The 26,045-nt window shown below is 32.3% G+C and overlaps 1 protein-coding gene across 1 annotated transcript in view; it reads right to left on the bottom strand.

Moving 5' to 3' along the window:
• Positions 1-25,840, bottom strand: part of LOC118186513 (protein madd-4-like) — a 246,373-nt gene extending 220,533 nt beyond the window's left edge. Inside the window, exon 1 of the mRNA XM_085823406.1 lies at positions 25,707-25,840. Coding sequence (XP_085679532.1) covers positions 25,707-25,745 — 39 coding nt within the window. The 5' untranslated portion in view covers positions 25,746-25,840. The remainder of the gene's footprint in view (positions 1-25,706) is intronic.
• Positions 25,841-26,045: the final 205 nt, after the last annotated feature.

Raw genomic sequence — 26,045 nt, 5'->3', positions numbered from 1 at the left:
TATATAATAATAAGCAAAGATGATACGTGACAAATCTTTCAGTTCTATAATTTTTATATCTAATATTCAGTGCACTATTATGCTAATAAGCAATCTTTATTCTCAAATCCTTGCATTATATGTTGGTGATTATGGGTGGTCTATTATTCATCTGTTTTCTTATCCGTCATGGCGACTACACTAAGTCTGTTAATCAAAGCTCAAATGTATGCCTGTCTCGTGTAATTTTAAAGAAGATTGAAATATTTAAGATATTTGAAGGAAAGATAGGTTAAATTACATAATAATTATACATACTTTGCCTGTGTGTTTAGAGTCAGACATAATATTCAACAACTAATATGCTTGAAAATGCCCAAGTGGGATTTGAATGGCTTCAATAACATATACTGGAAAATTAAATAAAAGTATTATAAAAATATTGCGCCCATTTGGATGGCTTAAATAATAGTTGTGTAATAAAAGAACATTTTAGGTTTGATATTAACTAATTAATTGTTTTTTTTTTATTTTTTATTTTATCTCTTTGACCTTTAAAATGAAGAGGTAATGTTTCTAGTTGATATTATGTGAAAACCTGAAAAGCAAACAAAAACTACACTAAATCTAAAAATGTTTCCAAAGTTCACACATCTGCAAGAAACTAATAAGGGCAACAATGCCTGATTAACTGAATTTGTTGGAAGATGATAATTCAAATCTGAATATAGAAGACATGTAAACAGTATAAAAGCATATCAAATTTATATCAGTGTACGAGTCATCATATGTGTGAATGAGTGCGTACTATAAATTAAGTACAAGTCTTACTCTGAACTATTTAGTATGCTTATACACTAATTTTTGCATTTTCTTAATTCATATTTTTAATTAGCATTATTACAAAATTAAATAATATCTGTAATAATTGTAACTGAAACAATTGTATTTGAAATTTCACCTCTTTCATAATAGCCACAATTGCCTAGTACATATTCATTAGCAAAGCATACAATTAAGTGCTTCACAGTATTATTAACAGTAAGGATGCTATCACACGTCAGTTTGTTTCGGAAGAATAACTGTTTGGCACAATTTTTCTGCTTTGTCACAACAGCCAATTATCATAGATCACTTTGGGGTTAACATGGGAAACTGGTTCCCCATTACAAACAAGCTGATAGTTGATTGATTGAAAACGAACAATTTGCAATTTTTTTAGAAAGGAAGGAAAACGTTGCATGTCTTTCTTTCAATAGTAAACCAGGCAGAAAAATTGTCCGAAACAAGTTGTTCATGTGAAACAAATGCCGTGTGATAAGGGTCTCAGACATCATTACTTACATCTAACATTTCACTTCCAGAAACAAGGGTCAAAATTTTTCAGCTGCCATTCACTGTGCCAATGCCTGAAATTAAAAAAATCATTTTATAAAAATCTTTAAAAGGATGATTCAAGTATTGAAAAATCTTAGATCATAACTTGGTCATACACACAAAATATATTATTTTTTATACCAATAAAATAATATGTTGTTCAGTGCTGAATGAATTATTTAACAATAGGAGAGGGTCAATGGTTGTGAAATCACATCATAATAATAAGAGAATTTATAAAAAATGAAATAAGGGGTTTTATTTAAATTTTATTATTTAGTTAAGAATAATTATCCTACTAACTTTAATTCATATATTCAACTCTGAAACACACTTTCTACAACTTATCTTTGGCTACTATAGTCTGTGTAGTCAGCTTGACAGATACAGTCAGCAAATGATGATTGACAGTCATAATTGTTATCTTGTCGTCCTAGTACATGTGCAGTACACGTACATGTTTTCCTACAACTTGCATGATTGCATACATACTTTTTCACAGCAGAAATATACAATTTTATGAAGAACTAATTTGCAATAATATATAGTATACATGAAAACAATCCAAGCATACTTTATATTAAAGTGCAATTTTATGTAATCATTGATGAAAATTACATACATCAAAATATACTTTATTGTTGACTTTACTATTACTTTAGGATTATTAAAAATCATCATCAATTCCTACATGCTGTACAATCATCTGCCTTTTAAAAACAGAACTTGTTACATTTAATATTTCAACAGGTTTTTCTATTCAATAGATATTTGATAATATAAGGAGTTAAGTAAATTTGAGCTAATTATATTTTATTTTTACCAATTCTTTACAGTTATACCACAATTCATTACATTATTTTATATTAACTTCAACCAAAACATTTCAGCACATTTTGAGATAAAAGACTCAAGTACCTTGCATCAGTTTTAGCTGTAATAAAATTACGCTAATAACTTTCTTCTTGAAGTTTCTCGAAAATGATGTTTCTTTTCGAAAAAATTAAAACAGCAAGGAAACAAATTTCTTAAAACATCTTTCTTAATGCTACATTATATAGAAATTTAGGAAATGTTAAAAAACGTTAACGAACTGTATATGTGTTAAAATACAATATATCACATATTGCACATATGACATATCAAATTTACTGAAATGGGAAAATATATACATACCTGAAAGCAATCTCGCAATAGCATTTGGTTTGACGCTCGCGCTATCCACTGGAGCATCTGCATTTACGCTACTTCCTTTACCCATTTTGTGCACTCTTCAATCGAATTCAAACTTGATCATATCGTTCAACTTTCCAGTTGTTGGAGCAGTACAGGAAAAAAATCTAATTTTACACAGTAATTACTTTACATTGCACATATACTCTACGAAGACTTAAGCGCCGGATTTGTTTACAATCAGATGGCGGTACATCTACCACATACCGTATTTATCCTCTTTTCAAATCGCGCCAACATAATAATTACGCCAAATTTGTTTCTGGGCATGCGCAGTATGCGACATTCGTTTAACACTGTTCAACTCAATGTGCGGTTTGCCATTACGCGTCCCGAGAGAGCTGAGAAGCGAGGCCCCTCTGTTACGCCTCGCTAAAATTGACAAATAGCGATCTTCTCTCGTCGTCGTGGCTCTCGGACGACCTTGCCTAGGCTTTCTCTCGATGAATCTTCTTCATATCTGGACTTGCGATTGGCCTGCCTCTAGCTTTCCCACAATTCGCCACCTGATACCATCATCTAAACGGGGGTGGTCACTCAGATTTACTGTTCTGATGCGAATTTAACCAATTGCTGCAAGATAACACGAAGAAATTCGCCGAGGTGTGCTAGCGAACGCAATTAAGAGGCAATCGGCCTAGTGCGGCCTTTACCAATATATTATAAATAGGGTATCTTTAATGATGAGTTGAACCCAGTAAGATGAAAAGTACTTTTTGCACTTAGTGCAGAGTCTCTAGAAGAGAAGTAAACGTGGCGCCATCTTTTAGCAAAAACTGTAGTGAGCTTGAGCGGGACTGAGGACCGAACCCAAGATGTAAAGATGTGCATCTTGAGGATTTCTGCCGCTTGGCTATGCTCGTCTTGAAGAGAAGTTGCGAATTAATCTTGATCTGCAAAGTTCAAAATAATCTCGATGGCTTAAAAAGCTAAACAAAGTTTCTGCATATTTGATTTAACTGATTTAATTTTCTAAGCTATTGTAGTTATTGATTTCATGAGATAAAGGGTTTTCTGATCTTTGAAAATGTTAATGATTTCTGCTAAATTTTCCTGTGGGTTTTTCAACTTAATTTTTTTGTCACTGTAAAGTTTTTTAGGCATTTCTTGATTAGTTTGGGCTGAAGCTTGAATGAATTCGGGAAAGTCATCTTTAGTGGGAATTTTTTGTTGTTTTTGTGTCTTCTCTAAATGATTGAATCTTTTTCTGTATACCTTACAACCACGATAAGAAACGTGATTTTTGTGACAGTAAATGCAAGTTGGTTTTTCATCTGGTTTTAATTTACAGGTATTGGATCTGTGATTTTTTCCGTACTTACATCATCTGACCTTTTAAAGCAGTTATTTTGGGAGTGCCCGAACTCCTGGCAATTGAAACATTGAATTTGGCGTTTTCTGGGCTGATATTTTTCTACTGTGATATTGAATCCGAATATATTATTTAATTTATGAATTTTCCGTCCTGCAGAATTTCTTTTTAGTTCAAGGAAAAATATAGGTAAACGGATAATTTGCTCTTCTGTTTTCTTAGGGAATTGCTTTACTTTAATTATAGGCAAGTTTCTGCCTTCTAAGTCTGTGTGAATTGCTTCCTCAGTGTAGGATCTTGGGATATTCTTAAGTATTACTTTAATTGAAGAGGCTGAGGAAATTTGTTACGTATGAAAATTAATCTGTGCTTTCTGGAATTTATCAACTGTAGCTTTATAATCGGCTTTGGTGGTAGTGTAAAGGAAAATCTGTCTGGCTCTGATCGTAACTTCAAATTCGTTTTTACATATTCCTCTGAGCATTTTTTCTATTTCAGGCCAATCAACATCGTTTTCCGGAATGACTAATGGGGGAATTTTCATTTTATTTTCTGGGTTATTCTGTGCTATAGTCATCTGCAACTTCCATAGCTTCGTTATTTTCGTTCAGCGTTTCAAATCTGTTATTTTGCAGAATATCTGGTGGTGGGGTAGACTCGGTACTTTTCGCTGTTTTCTTTGGAGTTTGCCAATCGTTTTTATTTATTGTTTTATCATCTGTTTTAGAATTTGAGGGCTTCGGAGTGTTCTGAATGCTTGCTAAAATTAACTGATTTTGTTGAATTTCTTCTTGTAACTTTGAACGCATTCCTATCGCTGGTGCGGAGGTAAATGTCTTCATAGATTCAATACAGTTTAATTTATCGACGATTTCCTTTTATAATTTGAGTAAGAGATCTTTTGGGTTAGTCGAAAGCTGAGTATTAAGATATCCTTGCGAGATAGCTTCTGTTAAATTAGGAAAACGGTTTCTGTGTTTGTTAACTACTGCTGCAAAATTGTAAGGGGAGGGTTTGAATTTCTTAGTATTATCGACTATTTTTTAGGACTTCCTGCGGTTTTCTTTTCTTTTCTCTGGGATTTACTTTTCTTAATAGAAATTAGAATTGCAATTAAACTTTGAAGCCTCGGGTCATCTGAATCAGTTACAGGCATATTTTTGGATGTAGTCGATTTTCCTCAGTAATTCGAAAGTAGCATGCCAAAGAATTTTGCCCCTATCAGGTGTTTCGCTATTATTGGCCATATTTAAGAGAACAAGCAAAAATAATATTTACCAAAATTCAAGAAGCGCAGTCTGAGACTCGTGCGCCGCAATCCTTCATATTCATTCTCTCATCATTTTTTCTGGAATTCGTCTTACCCTCCACGCGCTTATAAAGCCTGTTTTCCTACTGGCTCCGCCTACACACACGTGTACGCTTACGTATTTGCCGTACAAGATTTGCATTTTTACCTAGAAGCAGTGGTTTTAGTTGCAATTCGATAAAATATTCAAATTTCCTTAATTTATTTCACCAGTTTATTTTCATATACTAACCGGCTTTTTGATCACAATAAGCGATGCATTTTCCATGTATTCGCGCACAAAGGGCGGGGCTTTGGCAAATTGATAACAATATTCGAATGATAACATGAATCGCGATCACATTAAGTGACGTCTACTGCGAAGATTATTAACTACATTCATGTCTTACTACATAAAATTATTAAAGTAATAATTTTGTTCATACATTAATTTTGGAATGGGGACTAGATAATTTTATATAATTTCCCAAACGTTTATTGTCTAATGGTAACTAAATAAGTAAAATAATTTGAATCCATCGGGATTGTGGAATCTAGTGTCTAATATACTGACACTATTATGCAAAATTTGTGTATATTTACAATAAATTTTTATTGTCTGAATTATATGCTTACAGGTAGAAATTCATACATGTGTATTCATACGCATACGGAGAAACAGACTATTATCAATGATAAAACTAAACAATTATTCATAGTAACAACACTATAGAAGTTTCAGAAATAAGCATAACGGATTTACATTTAAGCAAAGTTTTTAAGTTCAAATAATTCTACATTTATACTAAATCCGAATATTCTTCCTAAATGAATATAGTTCACTGATAAAATTTTCTCAGACATTTATCTAGTACAAAGCATAGAAGGCAATAATTCATTACGTTCTTCCAGGGCATACGAACAACTCGAAAATCTTAAGGTAATCCATCAAGAACTGCACTCCTAATCTAAATAAATTCATGTTTGAAGACTTCTTAATGATTAATCTTCTACTCCACATGAAATTAAATTACGCTACACGTATAATTAGATACATATGTATAGTGATTGAAGCTACGGTTTCTAATGAATTTAAACACGAGAAATTAGTCTACTTATAATATAATTCAAAATAACTTTTTATTAGAAAATGAATTCAAATGGACATATTTATTTGAAATTTCTTACATGTTTGCTAAATTTTAAATAGAAGAATATGTTTAGTATGAATACAATTTATAAATTAATCTTCAACATTTTACGAGATTTTAGATTACATTTATAAGTATTAAAATCGTAGTAATATAATACCCTTTAATTGAGTTTATAAATAATAAATTATTTATCCTTTTACTAAAAGTATTTGTTTTTAATAAAAGAAGGCATATAAATGAAGGAACAATATAAGAAATTATATATTCGAGAAGTAATGAATGTATGCATGATCTCATTTTCACTGACCTTGCGATTCTGTCAATTCTTCTAGAAGCATTTTTCCATGAGGCAAATAAACAATTTTGGAGCTAAATGTAAGATACATGCGCTTTAATCCGTTAGATTTCGTCTGATTTTCTTTTTTAAAAATAGGTTCACTGCATTTCGAAAGAAAATGCGATGGGTCTGCCTCTATTAACAATAAACTGCTCTGACTGCTTAACAAGTTTACTACAGCATTACATTTTTTACAAGATCATTAAGTACTTAATTACGTATTAGTGCAACCACTTTAGAAAAAACTGCCAAATTTTCAGAATGCCTTAAACTCTTGCAAACATGCGAATAACAATATTTCGCCGACCAGACGGTATAGTGGTTAGAGGAGCCTATTACGATACCGAAGGGTCCGGATTCAAATCCCGGAGAAGGCATGGATGTTTGTAAACGTATAGAGTCTGTGCGGCATGAGGGCACTTTAAATATACGACGAGCTGAAAGTCCTCTCCAGAGGTTGGTGGCAGGGGAAGAGAAATGGAAGACGCTTTGACCCGTCCTTCTGGGGCGCTCTCCTTCAAAATTAGGAGCGGAAAAGTCGTATAGTCACCTATATGGTGCTCTTGGCTCTTGCCAACGACAGGTGCAATCTTGCTCTCCTTGCCAGGATGAATTTCGTGGACTTATTCTGATTTCACTGTCAAGCAAGTGAGATAAATCACAACAACACATAAAAAATTTTCACGAAATCTTTCTCGGAATAATTATTTAGTCAAGCAACATTTCCAATTTTGTGTGTTTCCCTTTTTCTTCCAAGTTCCAAAAGTTTTTACAGACAAATTGTGCTGCTAGTTTGCCTTAAACTCAATTTAAAAATATATGCTTGTGAAATTTGCCTCTACTGGATGAAACTGTAATAGAACTTTTGATAGAAATAGGTATTTTGCTTCACTGTATGTAAAAGAGACAACTGTTTTGAATCTGTTGTTACAGTGATCACCACGAAATTTCCACTAGAACAAGAAACTAAAGCCCGCTTGTAAGTAGGTTTATTGATTGATTTCCCATACGAATACCAAATTAGATAGAAAAACATGGTGTAGTAATATTTACGCATGCAATAATTGATTTATTATAGCGTATTATATAATATTTTGCATTTATAAGATCACCACGTTGTCCCAAGATGATTTCGCTAATATATACGTACGAATTATTGATCTTGCACATGAAAAAATTACGATGTCAGTTACAAGATAATGAAATAATGCGTCTGATTTTTGCAAATTTTCACTTCTTTGCGATTGCATTGATGTTTATACGAGTACATTCATAAGAATTGAGAATAGGCTTGCTTTTTATTTGCACGCTTCATGGTTAAATTGCCCTTATGCGGCAATAACGTTATTTAACTTGCAGAAATATATTTTATATATATACAGCGTTTTGTACGTAATAAATTTAACAACTTCAAGCCGAATAATGTATTTTAACAGCATGCATGTCAAAAGATACGAGAGAATTTCTGTAACTGGTAGAAAATACATATGTATGTCTGAGGGGTCTCCCGTAACCAATACTTGATTTTAGAAACAAATAAAGAAATAATTGAATGAGAGAAATCTTCTGTTATTACAACAAATATTACTCGAAAAAAAGATTTTGCAGAGGTTTAAAAAATTAAATGAAGAAACCAAAGATAACAAAGAAACGTAAGTAGTAGCTATAGACCAATTTCTTGTTTGGGAAGGTGCTCGGGAAACTGAATTTAAATACATTACAGATTTTATTGCTAAATATCTGATAATCAATTTGGTTTCATGCCCTGGAGGAGCACTGAACATATTATTTATGATGCTTATTATTTATGAACATGTTATTTATGATACCAATTACAGTCGTGTGCAAAAGTTTAAGACAACACATGGAAAAAATCAGATTTATTGGAATTCTGCAACAAAAACATATGTTATAAATAAAAAAATGGACTTACAAGGTGATTGAAGTATAGTCAGTATTTTGTCGAACGTCCTTCATTTTTATCACTGCTGCAATCCTTTTAGGCATGCAACGAACAAAAGACTGGCAGTAAGCTTGAGAAATCTCTGTATACCACACATGTTTTATTGCTTCAACAAGTTCTGTAGCACTGGATGATATCTTCTCCGCAACTTTATTTTCCACAATGCACCACAGATTTTCTATGGGATTCAAATCTGGGCTGTTAACTGGTCAATCAAGCACTTGGATTTGAGTAGCCCCTCAGACAGTCCTTAACATTCCTTGTCTTGTGACATGGAGCCCCATCGTGCATGAAAATTTAACATCTGTGAACATCCAAGTGAAGCTCCAACTTGCCATGTAACAAATTAAGGTACCGACTACAGTTCATCGTGGTTTTAGGTGGTAGGAAATATACAACAGCAGTACCAGACGCAGACATTGCACCCCATATCATCTGGCTTGGAGGATGTTTCACTGTCGGAATCCTGTATCTGTCATCATATATTTTTTCAAATGAGCAGCGAATACATTTAGCACGTGCAGAAAATTGCAGCACACATAATTCATTGCAAAATAACATTGTACTCTCTTGTTCGGTCCAATTCTGATATTGTCAATCGTTCCTTTTTCATACTTTGAGTAAATAGAGGTTTCCTTGCAGGTTTATAGGAAAATAAACCGTAATCTACAGTCAAACGTCTTGAAATAGTACTCGAACTGACGATGAAACCCTTTGCAGCAAGAGCAGCTCTAATTTTATTGCAGGAGGTTGATGAAAATCGAGTGATCATCCTTCCTGTCACACGATCATCAGGTGCACAAGTTTTTCTTAGGCGACCGCTTTTCTTAAGATCCGTATAATTTCCCGAAATTTTGACTTTACACATAAGTTGATGCATGCCTGTCTTGCTGACATTTACCTTCAAACTTACTTTCACGTTCAGAAAAGCCAACTTCATGCAGGGCCACTATTTTTGCCCGTTTATCAAAAATGAAGGTATTTTACCTATCACAAGAATTATACAACAGAAGTGTGTACGCAAAATCCAATAACGAATTACTGATAAACGAGACCACGTTATATTTATACCATTAGAAAGCTTTTGATGCAATCAAAGCATGAGATAACGCAATCACGAGCGAAAATGGTGCAATCTGTTAAAATACAGGAAAACGGCTACTGGTCTTAAACTTTTGCATGTGACTGTACATAAGAAACAATCGAAAATAAGATCACGTAGTCGCATTCTCATTCGACCTGAGCAGTACTTTTGATTCCCTGCTCTGACCCTCTCTTCTTCATAAACTAGGCGATATAAGAATTTCTGGGAAAACCTTTAATATTCTAAATTATTATTTTACACAACGACATTAGGTTATGATTCTTAAGGCAAAGATAACTGTATTACAATGAAAACTTACAAGGTCTACCCAGATGATTTTTGCAGCACTCCCCTGTATTCAAACTGCATCACAAATACGAGTAACATCCTGAAAAGGAATTTAAATGGAAATATTCAGTGTTTTGCCTAAACCGATGATGTCCTGGTCTTCATTAAGGGAAAATCTTTGGAAAATATATGTCACATTTTAAGGAAATTCATAGGAATACAGAGAATTTTGACAAACTATAGAAGAATGGTTTTGAGAGACGTATTGTCGAAAAGACATGCTACTCTAAAAGTTATATATGACACTGGAACTTTGGGGTCATACTGGTTTTCAGCAGGCGATGCATTAGCCTGCTCTTGCCAGTTTCTTGATGTATCCTATTTTGGGCCTGACGCTTGTGATGCTGTAGAGTGCTTTTCTCCCGTAGAAGTACATCTGAAAGGGAAAAGAAAATGAAGCACCTTGTTTCAATATATGAAACTGTCTTCATTCCAACACTTATTTGGGTTGTACAGAAATGAATGACACAAATGCTGCCACGAAGCGGAATAAAATTTATTACCAAAAACATGGTCCATAAGGGCTTTGGTAAACCAGTTTGTGGTGGTGGGGGTGCAACACCTATGAACAATTGTATACAATTCGGCAGGAGATTCAACCATGTTGGCCCTTGACTGCGTCCTTCATCTTGTCAAGCAAGGCCTAGTCCAAGGTCTTGGTTTGAGGTCCACTCACTTTGCACACCCATTTCTGATCTCCAAATCGCCATGCACAATCGCCTGCAATGTTTCTTGCGCACGCCCTGTCTCTTCCTGTATTTTTTAATGTTATGCATCTGTTCGCCATGGTCAAATCCGACACGGCTGCCACATTTGCTGGATGTTATGCTCTAGATGGAGCTAGTCCCGGACTATACCCGATTAGTCTTTGAAAGCCGTTCTGGTGTCCGGCCCTGCTGTCACCTGTATGTGATGTTGCTGGTCGTCCCGCGCTGACAACTTTGGTTGCGGTCTCCACTCTGCTGCTGAACTTGGCCAACTAAGAACGCTTTGTTCTGGAACACCGACACTATGCGACGATGGATATCACTAACCTGTATCCGTTCCTTCCATGGGAACCACGCTGTCCAATGTTGACGGTGATAATCACCTTCCATCATAGTCCACGCTCTCAATGACGACGGCGAAAGGGACGAGCGCTGACTTATACCGTTCGCTTGTGGACAGCTCCATCTATGCATTCTGAGTAGCTCACACCCCTTTGTGTCTATTTCACTCATTTTCCCGCGGAATAATGTAATAGTTTCGTTGTGAGTGCCGTTGTGTCAATCATTTCGCACGCCGGAACTTGTACCGCTTAGAATGAAACTGGGTGCTATCCAGAAAGTCTCACTACTGATGTTAGCCAGCTGTTTCAGTACGTTCTCCACGGAAGTAATATCCATACTGGGCGGCGTGTTCTCTCTCAAAACAATATTTATTTTATTAATACAAATTATTATTAACGACAGGTAGAATGGACGTTAAATTATACGCTGGAAATATTGTTTCCCACTGTGCTTTTCAAGGATTTGACATTAATAAAATACACCATACGCAGATCATAGCAGTTGTTATTGTGTTTCTTGTGACTTACCTAATTTGTCTGACAGGAACGTCAGAACAAGCGCACGAAATTCCGCGGCAAGGAGTGCAATATTGCGCTTGTTGTTGGCAAGCACCTTGAGCAGCACACAGGTGACAGTACGACTTTGCTCAGTTCCACCCCCATTTTGATGGAACGCGCACTAGGGGAACGGGTCCGAAGGTCTCCTACCCCTCTTCCTTTAACACCAACCTCTCGAAAGGACTTTCAGTTCGCCGAATATTTAGAGTGCCCCCATGCCTCACATATACTACACATTTCCAAATATCCATGTCTTTTCCAGAATTCGAACCGGGTCCTTCGGTACGAGAGTCAGCGTCGCTAACCATTATCCTACTTGGGTCTCAGAGGAAATATATTACATATTATAGAAATCCTCCGCAGATAGGTGAACAGTGATGTCCACACTGACAGGTGCGGTGTGTGTGGGGGAGAACATCTCCTTTGCCATTGCAATGTTTAATCACGGAACTGAGATAGACTGCGAGAAGTATAACTTAAATTAATATTTTCAAGCGGAGACCACTAGTATTTATTTCCTTTAAGGTGGAGAAAAGGATTCCTAAAAATCGGAAGTACAATATCAATATACTATATACCAACTGTGTATCAACTTTCCAAGCACTCTTCCGCCCGGGCCGGGCAAATGAACTGATATTAGTTATGAAAGAAGTATATTTTGAACTCCTGAGGAGGCATATATAATTAATCTGAACTAGGTAAAAGAACTAGGTAAAAACACACATCAAATGCGTGTGTTTTGATGGAAATGAGAGTGCGGACGTATTGACCAAAACGGCTATTACACAAAATGACCCTGAAACCATTGAGCTGCAAGGATGAAGAGGCCGTGATGCTTTTGAAGATTTATTTATACCTACAAATTATAGAAAGAAAAATGAGAGATGTCCAACAGAAATAAAATCTATATGCGACTAGTAACAACAAAGAAAGGACAAATTTATAGCAACATAGATTTTAATCAAATTTTAACAGTTCCCGACCGTTTTCCGTCTTACTTTAAAAGATTTAATCTTCAAACCACTGACACCTCTGCAATGAAACTAGAGAGATCTGTATATTTTTAAAATATATAAAGAAAGCTTTAACTATAAATCGAAATTTAATGTGGAATGGATTTTATGAAATTTTGAGAAGGCGAGAAGTCTATCAAGAAAGATTACTATTTATATCTATAGTAATCAATCAACACTAACAATTCTACTTTAGCGTGTGTGTGTGTACCTATATAACTGTAGCAGCCTAATTAAGCAATAGGGCCACTTGTGATCAGTTGTACCAGCTGTTGTCTACAAACAAACAAACCATGTCTCGTCAACGTTGAATTTCATGATAGGATCCCATTAATTTTCTTTTATGTAGAAGGCACGTTTCAAATTTTAATCATTTCATTTAAAATGCAAGAAAAAATATAGCAATAACAGTTAATTAATAACAATCTTTGTTTATAAAACAAAAGATCCTTTATCGAGAATTGATCGAGTTTACATCAGACGAAAGCACAGGTGCCATGACTGTGTTGTGATCTCACGCTCAATCCATAATTGATATTAAATCGCGCTACTTGGCGACTGTTTCACGGTCAACAGAATAATACCTAAGTACCCAAGTAAATTCGCATTAAATCTCTAAATTTTCATAATTCCATCCTCTATACATAACGTGAATATTAGCCATTTTTATTTAGAAAATCTTTTCAGAAACACCCTGTGATAAACAGCCCTAATAATCGTGAGAAAGAATACTAGGAACACGTTTTAAAATTTTTTTCATTAAATCATTATGCTACCTTTCAGATAGTTAATTTTTCAATGGAAAGAAAGCTTTCACTTCTGTTTGACAGAAAGTTTTAATTTTCTCAATTTATTTCTATAGCAGTTTCAGAATTGATTAAGACAATTAATAATTTTTAATTATATTTTTGTTCTATATGTGTCTTAGTTCATCTGTTGTTGAGTGCTTAAAACAACAAACGTTGCCAGTTTGACACAACCGGCTACGTCAGGTATTCACGTTTTATTTCATATGTAACGCAAATAGCAGGCAATTGTCCTTAGAATGTTCACCATATGAGAAGTTAGTTCTAGGCTGCTTTGCCGTAATTAATAAAAGCAAGTAACCTAATTCTTTCTGACAAATAGGCATGCAGTTCAAGTACGTACAAGAAGGTTTTGTTTTCGCAAAGATTTTTAACCACTATAAGAATAATTCCTCGAAATTTTTAATTGGTAATTTAGTAATGTTACTCTAATAATTATGCCCCAGAAAAGAAATACTTTAACATTTAGGAGAAGTCATGCGTTAAAATTTTCTCCCACTCTAAATGGCAAATTCGTTTTAGTTTTGCATATAAATTTTATGATTTTACAGAAATTATCTCATATTGACATCCTTTATTATATTTCGTAAAATTATTTCTATGGAATCACTATTCCTTTATACTTAAAATTGGCTGATCTTTTTAGTATCTGACAGCATATTTTCAGCGCGTATTGTTTTGTTCAAACTTTCATAAAGCTGTGAAAGGAAGAAGCGAACAATAGAAATGCATACTTGAAAAGGAGCCTTAATTCAATTACTTTTGGAAACCGAAATAAACGAAAGAAAAAGCCACTTATGGCAATTAGAACAAATAAAAGGTAAACAGAAATTCTTTTATTGCTGTGATTACGTTAGAATTTATTGCACATTCACCGCATTTTATCATTAGACAGAGGAAGGCATTTCATTTTCTCTGTAATGGCCAAATGCTTGTCAGTAATTTCATTAAGACTTGCAGAGGCATAAATTTTGATGTACTTAAGATGCTAAAGCTTGTCATTATATGATATCTTTAAAATTATTATACTGTAAATCCTTTGCCTGTTGTGAGAGTTTTCTAAAACAAGATGAAAGTAAATAAATAAATAAATAATAGAAGAATATTTTGATTTCACTAAACTATTAAGTTTTGAAAATTTTATTTATTGTGACATATGGACACAAAACAGAGAAGCTACTAAGTGATTAATCTAGAAAATTAATTGAATGTATTTCTCATATTCTTTTAGAGATGTTTGAAATGAAACAAAAAACAGAATTATATGAACAGAATATTAAAATGCATTTTTCAGAAATGAAAAGGAGCAAAATGTAGCCATTTCTTTTTATCCTAACCGTCTTTATGACGGCAAGAAAACTGTTAGAAATATTCTGAAAAGAATCTTAATAATCAAAGCATTGGATTTTCAGAGTATTGACTGAATATGCTGTTGAATCCGCAATGGATTTTCTTGATATCGAAGCTGAGTTTGACACTATATGATTGAATGACATGGTACTTATTCTAAATAAAATGGATATTAATAAGGGAATTATAAAAATAATAGTAAGTCATCTTAAAAATAGGTTTATTCAAATCACATTCCATATTAGATACACGTGGGATTACTTAAGATGGGAAATCCTCAAATTTCATTACCTTAGGCCAGCGATGTGGAATACAGAGAACTGTTAAAATCAATATTATTAACATGGACTTACTGCGTAAGTGCACTCATATGCCTTTCTAATCTTCGGGAGTACCTCAGGAAAGAAATATATACGATACTGGAAAAAATAGACAGTGGTAGAGCAATGGTATAAATTTTTCAGTATGGCTTAAAATAAATTCCAAATAAAACGAGATTTAAAATTTCGCGTTGCATGAGTATTAGTTTTATGTATGGATGCAAATAAATCTTCTGCTGCCTAAACTGTTGGGGTGCAAACCGCAAATTAAAATTTTTCTCCCGAGGGCAATCAAAAAACTTCTTAAGATAGTGAATTAGCTTCTTTTAAGACTTATCATTTGCATAATATCTCTTTATATAGTCACTAACTCAAATTATGGTCCGTGTTTCCTCACCCATCCTAGTAGCCATGTAATATCCGATTTCATTTCCATCACTAAATAGTACCACTTGATTTGTTTCGTTTTCGTTATTTTTCTTTTCCATTTCATTACAAAGAGGTTGTGTTTAGTTATCAGTAAGTTGAAATTGAAAATTCTTGAAAATTCTTCAATCTCCCTTTCTGTTTGCGATTCCTTTTTTTCGCTTTAGTTTCAACTGAAATAGGCGGCATTGTTGCGTTGCTGAAAGACCATCTGCTAACACAAAATCTTCATCAGTCAATGCTGTTTTACTTACACTCAGGCAGTATATTATGTGTCTAGGAATGTCATTAAATGTTAGCCAGATAAATGCTTGTATTATCTCGTCAACCGTGAAGTTGTCCCGCTAAACTCCGTGATTTAGCGCCAATTATGAACAGACGTGACGTAACAACATACTCATAGTATCTGCGCTTTCAGGTAATCCCGAATAGATTCTCGATAAGTCACATTTTGTTTTTATGAATAAGAATAAAAATTAACTGTCATTTCTATATTTTTTCTTCCATTTTGAAAACAATGATTGAAATTCGGGACCTGCCTCCTACAGAATAGCAAACAGAGGATTATTTTCAATTTTATCTAATCCTACCATCAAAGAAATTCTGTATTAATGGACTCAATATAGCATACAAAACAGTAATACGTTGGGAAAATCATCAGCGAGAGGTTTGTACCTATAGCGTTCTAAACAAAGCTTCTGGTAAAACTGGAGAGTCTAACAAAATAACAGAAACTGGCGAAGCCTTTTTACGAAGTACAAAAAAGAAGTATCTGGAATACTGATTGTTTATTAAATAAAGAGGCGTCAGTTCTTTTTAAATTTGACAAGAAGAATTGGCGTAATTATGACCGGACCTTCAAAATTTTATGGTTCAATGCTAGCCAACTTTCACGCCGACGGGATAATATGTAAGTAAAAGGTTCATAATTAAAAGTAATACGAAGATCTCAAACGCATTGGAAGAACACATCTTAAAGATGAAATAATAAATAAAACTACATTTAATACTGCGTAGATGATAATTAAAACCGAACTAAAACATTTTACCTGCTGTTTGAATAACATGATTGAAAGAAGTAGAGGGTTTTTTGCCAATACCAACAAAGGCTTCATCATCTTCCAATTTACGTTTTTCCTTTCGCTATGTTAAGATGACAACTGCGATTGTTTATTTTATTATTTTTCTTCTTTTGACCTTATCACACTTTAAAACAATGAAATTACAATCAAGATTCGTACTTTTTTCTCTTGCAATGAACTTGCTCTAGGTAATGTTTAACTAAAGTACAGTTAACTGAAGTAACTAAATAAAAGCGCTTTAAAAGTCTAAAGCTGTTTCGATTGTGCTGGAAAAAAAAAAAAAAAAGAAGTCTTGAAGATTGTTGTATTAGTGGGAATTCTATTCGATGTCATCATGGAGCTTTCTTGAAGCATCTACGACACTCGTATATCCTCGGTTCCCATAACGTATGAATTATTCCTATGATAGTTTGGCTAAGAATACTGAAATGTCCCACTCCCGTCTTAAGCCTAAATTCCTGTATGAAAGATTGAAAACTAGAACAAAAGTGCAGCACTAACAACTTTTTATTTTTACTTTTTCTTTTAATTACTATTCTGTTACCAAACAAGGGTCTTATATATTTTCAGAGTCGTCATGGTAAGCCCATGACGTGAAGACTTTTCACTTTTCTAATAATAGTTCCTCTACTTCCTTTTTCTACCTTTTTTTGTAATTTAAAATCACAATATTAAAAAAAATCTAAAATTCAAATTTATGGATTTTTCTACTCAAATCTAAATAACAATTATTAAAAACCTTTTGACCACTTTTTAGGCACCTTTTTGAGTCTAACATTTTTAAATAATAATTGATTTTAAAATTTGAATAAAGTTTTAAACTGAATGATGTTCTTTATTCCCTTTTTTGTTTTAAAACAGTCAGAATTTACTTTAATTTCTTTCAGTAATGTTTTTCTTTATCAAAATTAAAAAAATTTCATTGAAGTATTTAAAAGTTTTTCTTTTGGTTTTAAAATTCCATCTTTTGTTCCAAATTTTAACCCTCTGAGCGATGACCTTCTCGCCGAGGTTTTTTCTAGTTTCGCTGATGAAGCCAAAATAGCAAACCTGTAAGTCACTACAGTCGCGATATTCCTAGCTTCCATTGAGGTCTTACGAAAAAACTAAAGGTTTTTAATTACTTATTGTGAGTTTTAATTAAATTTTTCACCGAAATTTTATAATTTTACTAAGTTTAATATTCTTTGAACTATAGGTTTAAAGGTAAAATTTTGATTTATTTTTTTCACTTTAATATTTTAATTTTTAACTTTTGGTTTCAATTCTTTTAACAAAATAAAATTCTCTTTATTTAAGGTATAAAATTCTAATTAGAATTTATTTTTTAACTTGCTTTGGGGAAGGGCCAGAATTTTCGGATGAACTATTATAATTAAAATACATTGAAATAGTTCATCGGCTAATTCTGGATACAAAAAGCAAGATTTTTGTAGAAGAGAGATTTCAAGTTCCTCCCCCCCCCCCCGATGAAGTAGCACTGAAGTTGACTGAATTTCACTTCTGTTTTGTTCTTTTTCTTTAAATTTCCTGTTTTTTTTTTTTTTTTTTTTTTTTTTTTTTAAATTTTTATATATATATATATATATATATAAAGACCAAAAATTTTTGAAATACATTAATTAATAAATTTCAAATAATCCTATAATGCAACAACATGCAACAAAAAATTTAATAAATGTAAAAACAAAACTGTATATATATATATGTATATATAGGATTATTTGAAATTTATTAATTAATGAATTTCAAAAATTTTTGGTCTTTGTGAAACATTAGCTCTAAATTTCTTACTTTGAGTCTTTATATATATATAAAGACATAAAGTAAGAAAATGTGTTGATGACGTGTTGAACTTCTTCAACCAGAAATTTAAGCATTTCATTCATGTGAAAGCTAGATGCGCCGCAAAATCGGAATAATTGAAATCATTATGGGTCGAATATCTCCCCCTCTTTTCTCTGACAAAGCATTTAAAAACCATACTTTTTTTAATATTAATTGTAATTTATCTTATTTAACAAGGCAGTATATTTTTGTTGAAACTAGAAAATATCACTATTTAAGACATTGCTTGCATATTCGTTTTAGCCTTTAAAAATAGAAACAGTCGGCAGTCGTTTTCACTAGAACGGCAGATTTCAGAAATTTGAAAGTTTGGTGGGCAGTGTGGAGAGCCTACAATAGTAGTAAATAATAAAAAAATATATAATCAGTAAAAGTAAATATATATTTATAACAAACAGAAATAAATATTCATTTCTTACAAATAGAGCTAATTTATGTGGGTTCTAAAAGTTGCGATGTTCTAACAATTTGTTTTCCCGTTGTGAAAAACATTTATAAACAAATGTTAATATAGCCCATTTGTTCATAAATGTTGCTAGTCAAGAAAGAAAACTGCAGTTTGTCATCGTGCAACTGAAATAAGTTGCAAATCCACAACTGCTGAAATGAAATTATCTTCTTAGGACCAATTGTTGCAAAAACGCTTCTGTCTGAGTCTTTTTCGTTACCTTTTAATTTTAGGAGAAGAATGCATGTTCTGTTTACATCTCGGAATACAATTGTATAAAATTAAAATTTATGTACGAACTGTGAAACTAAAGAGTAACAGGTGTGATTGAACAGGGTATACAAGAATAATGGGAATCAGATAATATTTCTAGCAGTCGAAAATAGATTCTTCTAATCAAGTCGTGTTACGTATATGTTGCTAACATTCAGGTTTTGTAGAAAATCTAGTTTCACAGTTCGTCCAATTGTGTAAATATTGGAAGATGAAATAAAAATGTTTACTAAAGTTATTTATTACAACTATGAGCGCTTGATGTTCAAATATCTAAAATTTAGAATTTAGATATTTGAATGGTAGGTATTTTAAAATTTCTCTGCGAGCAATTTGGTGCTCGCAGGCTTACATTCCGACCCAAATTATTTTCAGAAGCTAAATTCGATATACGCATGAAAAATAGAATAAAATAAAGTGAGTTAGAATTAATGGAACATGCTTCGTCAGAATCATTGAAAAGCAGAAGACGAGTATAAATATTTTGACATTTCCAAAAATGCTGTGCTGCTAACTTTAAACCATACTCACTTAATTATACAGACCTCAAAATGTTTTCGATATGATTATTAAAACTTTTACAGTTGAAAAAAATCATCATAGACCATAGAGTGATTTTATTATCATACATCACAGAGTGATTGTAAAATTTTTGCTTCTTCCCAATGCATTTTTTGTTTCGGTAGTGCGGATTAAGTTTTAATACAACTGCATACCAATTTTAAATATTTCACCCTCTAGATAATTCAGTTAGCCAAGAATTCCAACATATTAAACTTTAAAATTCTCAAACGTTTGATGACTGCTATATAGTATATTAACAAGGGGAATCGATTCATTAACAACTTTAATGCATTATGAGAATAATTTAAGCCTATCTCAAGTTAGAAATCCTCAAGTCAGAATTACTTCCTCCACCAGGAATTGAGGAAAGCGAATAAACTGCTACTTATTCTCTTGCTACTTGCTGATATCCTATTTGACTGGATATAGATCCAGACAATCCCTAGTGGCCAGCCACGTATTTTTTCCTCTGCAGAATCGCTCTCAATTGCATTAGTTTCGTGTGTCTTTATTGAGCGTTAGTGTAGTATCTTAATAATATACAGACAATACTCTTAACAATAACCTTTTGCAATTTGATTTTTACGGTCTTTTTCAGTTAATAAAATCTGTCGAAAAGTCCAGTAAATTAAAAATATTATCTTGGGTAGCATACTATCAGCTACCTTGTTTTCCAAGAATTTAGATATTTCCATGATCATAGTAACAGAAACAAACAAAAAAAAAAAAAAAAAAAAAAAAGGGTATCTGGTAGAAACAAAATTTATTTCACTTAAGTAAATATTTAAACCTATTCTAAATTTTGATATTTACAAAGCAAATACCTTTGTTATATCTAGTTGATGTTTAGAAAGCAGTAACTTTGTTATATATATGTTTAATTCGATTATGGCAAAGAACATAATGGAGATCTGCTTAAAATCATCTACTATTATTCGTGTTACACATTTAAAGGCTGGGATGTCTGCCATGGAAATGTCCACTCACCAGGGATCGAACCCAGATTAATAGTAATATTATCCATTGGGCTAGAAACACATTCCTTCCATGTTCTATAATTTTGATAACATATTTTCATATTAAAAATAATGTTTTGTTCGAAACGTATTCAAATTTACTATTTCCGTTTGTTACGTGGAGCTTTAAACCACCGCATGTATTCACCTAAATTACTGTTAACATTTTATTTTAGAGACAACTTCAATCTTATACTTTTCATTTTATTTCAATAATTTGCGAATAAAGATCACATAAGAAGAAAATATGCTATAAAATTAAACTGGAAAAGGATTAGCAGTATTCATATCCAGACACAAGTACTTCAGTTTTATTTAACATAGATCTTTAAAATGCAATTTTCTTGAAAATTGCATTTTAAAGATATAAAAATGGATAACCTCTAATGATGACAACTGTTATCGTAAACATAATTTTTATCATTCATACTACTATACTGCGAAAATACTACTATACTACCGTACTATTTTCTTGAAAATTTTGATTTTTAAAATAGTCCTCATAATTCAGTATTACAGTTTCTTTGTGTATTTCTATGTATTACAGTTTCGTTACATATTCCAATATTTACAATTTATTCCCTTTCTTTGTTCGATTTATTTACTAATATGATACCTTACCATAAATTCATTTGTGTTCAAATAGTTTATCAAGGTTTCTAGCTTGTATTAAATCGTTTAGATCATCCGCTATGCATTCCAAAAAAGTAGATATGAGTAAGAACATCCCTTAAACTCAATTCAAAACTGCAATTCCGTCTCGAAATGGGTATTCATTGTTTGAATTAAGCACATGAATATGACTTGTCACATTATTTATTTTTTTTTATAATGAACCATAGATTTTTACACCCATTTGAACGAGATACACACATGTATGATCCATGCATCTGTTATGACTAAATACATGAGATGTATGTTTCTATTGCTTTAATTAAACTATTTGTGATATTCATAAAATGGTACAACCTGCCTTCCTAATTATGCTTTGTGTGAATGTACTAAATATCTGCATTCGCAAAAGAGCTGAAATCAAATTTCTTATTGTGAAAATGAGGATATATCACACAAAATGGAATCACATCATCCATCAAATTACTCCATCTTTATATGGGTATAGCTGACCACAGAACAAAGCTGAAATTCATGGTATCCCCAAATCCCTTCCCATTTTTCCAATAAATAGATCAAAAAGCTTCTTGCAAAATTTGCAGTCTTTGAAAAACTTTTAGAAAAGCTAGACTGCTTAAAAAATTATGGATATCGAAATGTATACTAATATATACTAAAGAAAAATAACTCAGATATTAATCTATTTAACCATTTGGTATTATGGGATTTATACGAATATACGGCAAATAATTTTTTTTTATTTCCAGCATAAACTTAGTAGAATTTGACCAACTGGAACTACATTTGGTTGTCTTTTCGCTATAAGCGGAGAACATAGTTAATGCAAGTATATTTTTGTTAAAAACTTTTGTATTTCCGTAAACAGAAAACATATTCTTTAGAGAACAAAATTAAACAATTTAGTGCTCCGTACGTTGGATTCGGGGATGTAAAACTGTCTGTCCTTTCATAGAAGGTAGCGGTGGTCGCCTATTAGGTGCCTCTACGATAAAATGGCCACCACTTCTGGCCTTAGTAGTGGCCAATGACGTTATAGGCAAGTACCTGCTATTTGATTTAAAAAAAAAAAAAACTTTCTTATAAGATACGGATTTTTATGTTTTTATTTCGTCATCCACAATATTTTGAATGCATGTACGAATTTGAACAGAAATGATTATTTATGTCTGCAGGCAGGAGTTTGTGAAACAGAGCAATCCTTTTTAATAAAAGCAGCATGCCCAAATTTAATTCTGACTTTTTTATCATCCGTGCTTAGAAAGACCACCTAAAATCCCTGAAAAGTTTCTGTCAGCCAGCAGCACAATTTTAATTTATTTTGTTTGCAAAGCATATTAGTTTACCCATGGGAAGAGTATATGGCGAGAGGTGGATTCGTTCATTTATATAGAAGACGGGGTATGGTTTATATTCGTGTTGGCCGTAAGTAAAACCCCTATTGCTTTCGTCCAAGACTACATTCTGAGTCTCATCTTCAAAAATTTTAAAGTAGTATATCGGTTTCATCTGTCTACCGTAAATTTACAAGTTACCTGCTTCACTTGAATCTAAGACCTTACTTGAACTTATGTTAGTGTTCGAAAAATATACTTTAGTATGTGGAACATTTAATTTTCTCCTACCCTATTTTCGATGCCCTTAGATTATACATTCAGAAAGCAAGGTGTGACTTGGCAAATGAATTTATCAGTTTTTATGAGGTCTAGAATGTTGTTCTGTATCTTTGTCTGTTTTATAAATGCATGTAATATACAATTAATTTCCTTTTGTAAAGCTTGTACAGTGCATTTTTGTGCCCAAAGAGTTTGTATGTTACAAAAAAAATAAAGGAAAATGGCAAATAGAGTTATGAATTCTTTGTAGATAATGTTTTAAGCTTCTGAGAAAATCTGTATTCATTTCCAAAACTCTGGAAGGAATTTTTTAATATTCATTGCTATTACCAGCAACAACAGTAACTTAAATTTTACTGATCCTGTCCTTCAGATTTCTAAAGCAAAGATTATTTCATTCACTTGAAAGTAGCTAAATAAGGATTAATGTTAAATGCAAAATTATAATCATCAATATTCAATACGAATTTATTTATTTATAGTTGATATTATTTGCAAAACGATAACGAAGATAATTTCTGAAAAAATATGTAAGCTTTTCGCATATTTATATGCATATAATGAGATTATTCAATTTTTAATAAAACGTAATTTTTTAAAATTTTATTCACTTTAATTAATTATCAATTTAATTAGAAATGAATAAACTACAAACTTAAAATATGAATCTGAGAATAGTACTCTTATGTTCGCATTTTAAGAGTTATTGAGAGGTGCTAAAAACAGTTTTATGGAGAAGTTGTAGAGACAATAGGTATTTTTTGGAAGCAGGCAAGATGAAAAATTAGCAACCGCCTTCGCCGGGAATCGAACCACGGACCTCTGGATACCGCTCCAGTGTGCAGACCACTACACCACGAATGCAAGCCAAGAAGGTGGGAGAAATACCTTATATACTCCCCTTTTCTTAAAGGGCGACTGGGGTTTTAGGGGACCCAGTTATTAGGGAAAATATGAAGCTTGAAAAGCTCCTAATAATTTCGCAAGAGTTACAAAAGAAAAAAACATGAAAGAGTAAACCTTTTTATTTTTAAGTCATTTTTAGTTTGCTACCAAAGAGTATTTTCAGTCGTTTTTCAATACAAATATTGAATTTTGATAAATATTAGTTATTCCCCATATTTATAATTTCATCAAAATTCAGGAAAAGGTTATTATGCTCAAAATTGTCATTCCTGAAAATCTTCAGTTCGCAGTTAAGAAAGAAATGTTAATATATACCGTAAAACGAAATTGAACTAGTAAAGTAACGTTGAATATTTGCCCAATCCAAGTATCGAAATGTTTTAAGACAGCTGAGTTATAAAAGTAACCATGAAACGGAATTTATTCAGATCATTCAGAAGAAGTAATATGTATATATTGCAACATATTACATAATGATTGAAAACTATTTTCATAAAATTACTGATTGATGCAATAAGCGACTTTATGCGCCGGTATATTAGTTTAAAAATTAATGCAAGACTTGAAGAATAATTGTGCGTTCATGCAAAATTTTCATTTATATTAAAAGATAAGTATTTCAAAATGTAATCTGTTTAAAAACGTATTTTTTCCAAAAGGTATTCGACCAGTTTGGGAGACACTGTTCCGTTTCCGGGGCCGGTGATGAGAAAACTCATCCAGATATCTGTTTTTCACTACTTAGTTAAAAGTTTTCTGAAACAGACTTGTTCGCAAGAACGTACTTTTTTATCTTAACAACTAGGAAAATGAAACAAATACTCAATAAAAGTTAATTTTATGCAATCAAAATGTAATAATTAATAACAACTGTAGTACAAATAATGCATGTAAATTATTAGAAATTAACATATTGTTATTATTATTAATATGCATACGTGCATATTAAATCATAATATTCAATATATACCTCAAATTACATTACTATAAAATTTCTCACATGCCACGCGTTAATAAATTGTTAGTAATGCTTCTACAATTTACTATTATGCTGTTTTGTAATTAGAGCTTTCTTTCACAGTACATGCTACAGTTACTAGAAGAAATGCTAATCGTTACAGAAAGTACAATGTGTATAATAAAGCATTATGATTAATATAAGTAACTTTGATCAATGTCCGAAATTTATAGTAAACAAGATTTAGCCTTAAATTTGCAGAAATGCTGTCCACATTTTGAGTAACTGTAGCAAAGTTCTCTCTTCACAAAGCAATCAAATTTAATTTTTACTTCACGTTTTGGAACTAATAACATCTAAGAGTGAATTGTGACCAATTTTGCACTATTAATAACTTTATATTTCTTTTAAATTTTATTTTTTATTTTTTCCCTTCGTCACATCTTGTGCAAACCACCCGCAAAAGAAAAACTTGTGACCATAAAAATTGTGTTATTACATTCAAATTCTGCGATTTAATAAATTTTAGAGATACCTACTTTAAATTTTATCTTAAGTTTTTTATTCAAATTATACTTCAAAATACTTAACGTGCTTATAAATCAGCTTTTATGAGTACTATTCTTATTTATTTAACATTCACAAAGTTCATATTTGTGAAAAACTAATTACATTCGCTTTAAACTATTCCAATCAAATTATTTCAATCAATAAATTATTCTTTGCGTTAACAGTAAAATTTTCAGTTAAAAATAGTGTATAAACTTACCGCAGCAATGCAGCCTATGATAACGCTAATTGCCGTCATTTTAAAAATTCTATAGATGCTAAAACTTTATCGAACGTAAAGTAGCGTGAGCGAAGCACAACAGAGAAAGGAGCTTAGAATTCATCGTTCTCTTGTAGAGCTGAGCGCTTATTCGTAACTAACGTTCGACCAATGGCTCTTTTCAATTTTCTTCGCCAATGTCGCCAAATCTGAAGATTTATGGCACTCTGCATAGAAACCCTACCGGAAACGTGCCAATTGCTAAGGTTTCGAGGTTTTCTTAATAAAAAATATTTAAGTATTTAAATAAATGAATCTTTCTTTACTTTGCAAAACTGG

The sequence above is a fragment of the Stegodyphus dumicola genome, chromosome 9, assembly GCF_044657685.1.
Source record: "Stegodyphus dumicola isolate Sdum_Otavi_A_Nest chromosome 9, ASM4465768v1".
Lineage (NCBI taxonomy): Eukaryota > Metazoa > Arthropoda > Arachnida > Araneae > Eresidae > Stegodyphus > Stegodyphus dumicola.
The sequence above is the reverse complement of the archived record's forward strand: the minus strand, read 5'-3'. Positions and strand labels throughout refer to the sequence as shown.